At 38.4% G+C, this 5533-nt stretch overlaps 1 protein-coding gene across 1 annotated transcript; it reads left to right on the top strand.

Annotated features, from left to right (window-relative positions):
• Positions 1 to 509: 509 nt before the first annotated feature.
• LOC113318238 (CRM-domain containing factor CFM3A, chloroplastic/mitochondrial-like) lies at positions 510 to 5024 on the top strand. Its single transcript, XM_026566373.1, has 9 exons — positions 510 to 1494; positions 1999 to 2488; positions 2570 to 2700; positions 2924 to 3274; positions 3553 to 3709; positions 3824 to 4116; positions 4226 to 4285; positions 4419 to 4508; positions 4600 to 5024. The coding sequence occupies exons 1-9, from the start codon at positions 658 to 660 to the stop codon at positions 4750 to 4752; spliced, it is 2562 nt and encodes an 853-aa protein (XP_026422158.1). The 5' UTR covers positions 510 to 657; the 3' UTR covers positions 4753 to 5024.
• The last annotated feature ends 509 nt before the right edge of the window (positions 5025 to 5533 follow it).

Genomic DNA, 5533 nt, shown 5'->3' with positions numbered 1-5533 from the left:
TAATTTTCCCTTTTTCGGAACAATACTAGTCATAAAAAACCCAAGGTGACCAAACTTGTGGTACAAAAACCCCACTCAAATGGTGGGATCCATTAAAACTCCATCGTAAACAAAATTGATACAAAAAACCCCAAATAATTAAAAATTGATACAAAAACCCCAAATTTAAATGTTGGTTTCATCATATTTTATGATGAAACGAAAATTAAATTTGATGAAACCAACATTTAAATTTGGGGTTTTTGTGTTACTTTTGTTTTGATGGGTTTTTTGTGGAAGGATGGTGACACCTCTGGAGTTATAACTCGCGAACTGTTTTCGGAATCGCTGTTTTGTTTTCGGGGTTATTTGTTTGGTTTGGACCAGGTTCAGTTCGGGTTAAAAATCAATCCATATGCAGCCCCAGCTCACCTAACAAATCTTGTTTCCAGTACTGCTCGCTTTGGACCAGGTTGGGTTCCGGTTAAAAACCAATCCATATGCAGCCCTAACTCAGCTAACAAATCTTGTTTCCAGCAAGATAAAATGCCCGCTTTGAAGAGATTATTACTATTACTCCCCACAATACTACAGATAAATTCTGAAAACCCTTATGATTATCAAGATTTTTTTCCTTAAATTTGCTTGTTTTTGATTTCATACTAGTTCAGGTTTCTGATGTCTGTTGTACCTAGTTGCCAAATCTACCAAGCAAGCTTCTTGGATTCATTTCAGACCGCATCATTATCAAGATTTAGTGGCTATCCATTGCAATTTGCAAGGTATGGTTCATCAATTTCTTCGAAAAAACTTTACTTGAGTATAACCCAGAATTCAATTAGCTCAAATTCTGTTCCTGAAAGAAACCCACCCAGGAATAATTCTCAAAAGACTGCGTCTAATGGTGGATTGTCTAATAATGAGTGGAACGAAATCCACCATTCAAATACTATAAAAAGACCTCAGGGCTATAAAAATAGTGGTGGGTTTTCAAGCGAAGATGATGAGAGTAATACTAGCACAAGTACTGCTGGTAGTAGTACAATGGAAAAAATTGTAGAGAAACTGAAGAGATTTGGATACGTTGATGATTCTAGTGAGAGAGAGGGGAGGAGAGTGCCAGAGAGAAGTTCAGTAGAAGATATTTTTTATATTGAAGAAGGGACAAGAGGTGGGGCTTCCTCACATACTCCTTTAGATGTTGAGAATTATTTTGGTGGTAATGGAGATATTAGATTTCCATGGGAAAAGCCTATGATAAAAGAAGCGGAGGGAAATTCGGTTCGAAGTAAAAGTAGGACATCCTTAGCTGAACTAACACTTCCTGAATCAGAATTGAGGAGGCTGAGGAATTTAGTAGTTAAAACTAAGTCGAAGACAAAAGTTGGAGGTGCTGGTGTTACTCAGGCTGTTGTGGAGAAGATTCATGAGAAATGGAAGAGTTCAGAGATCGTAAGGCTCAAATGTGAGGGTCCTCCGGCGCTTAATATGAAAAGGTTGCATGAGATATTAGAGGTGAGTTTCTTTATGCCTTTTAGTTTATTTAGGTTTGCTTGTGCTAGTATCTGTTAGCTTGTATACGACTAAGACGAGAAAATTTAATGTTGCCTGCATTGCTCTTAGTAATGCTATTCAGTTGTTGGGTATAAGTGTATTACATGGAATCGTGACTTTTTTCGCAAGCAGTAATATCCATGGCATATCCTTTATCTTAGAGTCAAAAAGACTGCAAGAAGTTAACTGTTTTGTAATAAAAAATGATTAAGCAGCTGTTATACATATACTGCTTTCAGAAACAAAACAGTTTTAGTTCATCATTGTCTTATCGTGTTTAGTTAATCTGAAGTCTGTGAGGTTGCGGGGATTGTTTTCCGTAGTACTCAACATGCTCGTATTTAGAACTAAAGTGATATTCCTGCCAAAAGATTTCACTCAAGAAGCCTGTAATAGTTTTGATCCTGTAGAGAATATAAGCTATCCATTCGTTCATGCTAAGATGTATTTTTATATGCTATTCAGAGGAAAACTGGTGGTTTGGTGATTTGGCGTTCAGGCAGTTCTATTTCTTTATACAGGGGAGTGAGCTATGAGCTTGCTTCGGAGCATCACCAAAAAAGGAAAATTCAGAGTCCTAGCAACATTGACAATAACTATTATGCACCAGTTGCTGAGAGTAATACTAAGCATCAGATACAACGTGTCTCTAATTTTAATACCCAGTCGGGCAAAGTATGCTCGGAAGTTGGTGAGATATCAACTGTCAACCCAGTGCCAGAAGTGAAGTATGAACATGAAATTGACAAGATATTGGATGGGTTGGGACCACGATATACAGATTGGCCTGGACCCAAACCACTACCGGTAGATGCTGATTTGCTCCCAGGTGTTGTGCCTGGTTACAAACCACCGTACAGAATACTTCCCTACGGGGTGAGATCTAATCTTGGACTTAAGGAAGGTACAGCCCTCCGACGGCTTGCCAGAGTCCTTCCTCCACATTTCGCTGTAGGTTGTACTCTTGTGCCTTTTAATTTAGTGATTTCTGCTTCTTTTGTTTAGTGCAAATTTTGATTTGAACTTTGTCCTTCAGGAAGAAGCAGGCAACACCATGGACTGGCAATGGCCATGGTCAAGCTGTGGGAAAGTAGTTCGGTTGCAAAGATTGCTCTGAAGCGAGGTGTGCAACTTACTACTAGTGAGAGAATGGCTGAGGATATCAAGGTAAGTTTTCTTTTGCTTCGAGTTTGTACTTTGTCGTCAGTTATCTCTTTACTGTGTTAAGGTGTTACTCAGATATGCTGTTATTAGTACACGATCGAAGTTGTTGTACACATAAAAACATCTGTAAAATCAGTTGTCTGAAAAATGTTACAATTGTTATTGGCTAATTGTTTGATCATTTCTTATAATGTGCAAATTGACTGGATCTTTTGCTGATGCACAGAAACTTACAGGAGGTACAATGCTTACTAGAAACAAAGACTTCATTGTGTTTTACCGAGGAAAGGATTTCTTAACCCCAGACGTGACAGAAGCACTATTAGAAAGAGAAAGATTGGCAAAGGACTATCAAGATGAAGAGGAGCAAGCACGGTTGAGAGCCTCATCGTTTTTCATTCCTATTACTGATAAAACTTCAGGATCTGGGGCCACTGGTACACTTGGTGAAACATTAGAAGCTGATGCCCGGTGGGGGAAGAGGCTAAATGACACCGAAAGGGACAAAGTGTTACAAGAGGCAGAAGTAGCACGACATGCAACCCTTGTTAGAAAGCTTGAGTCCAAGCTTCGTTTGGTAAGTTCCTTGCTTTGAAATGAGTAAACCTTATTTATTAATAAAGGTTTCATGATGAACTAGATACTAGCCATTTTGCTAATGTGTAGATTTAGCTGAATAGTCTACTAGGAGAAGCCTTCGAATCCCAGTCTGATGGTTTCATTCATGCCTGTCTATGACATACTGAAACCTGTAGCATGGTGTAAATGTCTAATTGCTGGGCACTGGTTTTTCTTTTATTTAAAATGAGTTTATATTATGAAGACTCCTTATTTTCTAGTCCTATGGTGCAACAGGCTCAACGGAAGTTGGATAAAGCTGAAAAAGCTTTAGCTAAGGTGGAGGAATGCTTAAAGCCAGTAGAGCAACCAACTGATCAAGAAAGCATAAGCGACGAGGAGAGATTTATGTTCCGCAAACTCGGTTTAAGAATGAAAGCGTTCCTACTCCTTGGTAACATTTTCTCTATTTGTAGAAAATGGATCAATAACAACTAGCTGTTTTTATTGTTCTCCTGGTGTTGCTTTTATTTATAAACGAGAATTATGGGGTTCATAAATTTTGCAGGGAGGCGAGGTGTCTTTGATGGTACAGTGGAGAATATGCACCTACACTGGAAATACAGGGAGCTTGTTAAGGTTATGGCAAAGGCTAAAAATTTTGATCAGGTCAGAAGCTTAGCATTAGCTTTAGAGGCTGAGAGTGGGGGTATCTTGGTTTCAGTAGACAAAGTTTCACAAGGGTACGCCATCATTGTCTTCCGAGGAAAAGACTATCATCGTCCTGCTACTTTGAGGCCTAAGAATCTGTTGACGAAAAGGAAGGCTTTGGCACGCTCTATTGAGCTTCAACGGCGCGAGGTACCTTCAAATTTCTTAAGCCTACAAAGTTTCCTTTAATTTCTAATTCTTGGCATTTCTTGCCAGATGTTACAATGTGTTAGCTGATTCTTTTACTTTCAACAAACAGGCACTCTATAATCATATTTCAGCTGTTCAGAGGAGGGTGGATATTCTCAGATCAGAACTTGTAAGAGTTAAAATCCACAGTATCATAGCAATTGTTTGATTAGTGTTATTCAAATAGAAGTTAATAGACTAGTCTGGTTCAAGTTATGTCACTCTTTGTGCGTCTAGTCCCTTATACTCGGCTCATTGTACAGAATCAAATGGAAACTGTGAAGGACCATGGAGATGAAGAGTTGTATGCAAAACTTGATTCAACATACTCTACTGAAGACGAAGATGATGTGGTATGTTTTTGGATCTTCATCTATGTACACTAACTTGATAGTCACTTCATGACCGTTTGTTATTTTTGTTACATTTTCTGTTCTCTCATAGGAGGAGGGTGATGATGCTTACCTTGAAACATATAGCAGTGTGCACAATGAAGAGGACGATGACTATGACTATAATGATGAAGATGACGAGGGTGTCGATGATGACTGGGACTATAATGATGAAGATGAAGGTAATAGGATTGCCGATGACTAACAATCCTGGAGGTCAGGTTCTAATGTGTCAAAACCGTACGCCTTTGTGGAGCCGAATACAGAGTATGCAAGAACCCTTGAAGTCAACAACAGCAGTTTCGGTGATTGGAGTAGTGATTCGGAACTTGTAAATTTTTTCTAAAAACCCTATATATAAATGAACGGGGTAGAATCTGACGAGTTCTAAAGGTGTTTTATCTATAGAACTCACTTTGATGTACAAAAATAACAGAAGTTAAATCTATATGACTATGAAGAACATATTCTCGAAAATTAGCTTAACATTTCAGATCAGTTAGGTTCTATAAAAATTATGAGATAGCATGGAAATAAACAACTCGATCGAATCAAGGGCAGTTCCACTATGCAAAATCAACTCGATCAAATTTAATAGTTTGGGCTCACTACCGTTCTTTTTTTAAATTAAAAAAAAAAACTGTGGTTGAAGTAGACCCGCGCGGCTCTTCATAAACCGAAATGGACAAACTAATATTTACCATTTATCCATCCATTTTTCACTTTTGTTATCTCATAGTGGGATCAAATATAGGAATTGCTCCCGAGGGTTTAAGAGGGGGTTATGCTTACGAAAACACTATCTGAGGGGTTATTCTTGCTTTTGAGGGAAGTATAGGGTGGAGTAGGTGAAGTTACGCGAAAATAAGCAAGAAGAGACTGGTCGTTCTTTTTCTTAACGGTTTGACGTTAAACCCCTTATAAACGTAATTACGATTCTGAAACCCTAGAAACAACAAAAATCTTCTGTACCATCCGTTCATTCG

The sequence above is a fragment of the Papaver somniferum genome, chromosome 10 (genome assembly GCF_003573695.1).
Source record: "Papaver somniferum cultivar HN1 chromosome 10, ASM357369v1, whole genome shotgun sequence".
Taxonomy (NCBI): Eukaryota; Viridiplantae; Streptophyta; class Magnoliopsida; order Ranunculales; family Papaveraceae; genus Papaver; species Papaver somniferum.
This window is presented reverse-complemented; position numbering and strand designations above follow the sequence as displayed.

Coding starts and splice junctions, on each gene's coding strand:
- LOC113318238 (XM_026566373.1), top strand. CDS start 658: ATGTCTGTTGTACCTAGTTGCCAAATCTACCAAGCAAGCTTCTTGGAT. Junction 2,701..2,923: donor GAATGGCTGAGGATATCAAG/GTAAGTTTTCTT, acceptor GCTGATGCACAG/AAACTTACAGGAGGTACAAT. Junction 3,710..3,823: donor GAAAGCGTTCCTACTCCTTG/GTAACATTTTCT, acceptor TAAATTTTGCAG/GGAGGCGAGGTGTCTTTGAT.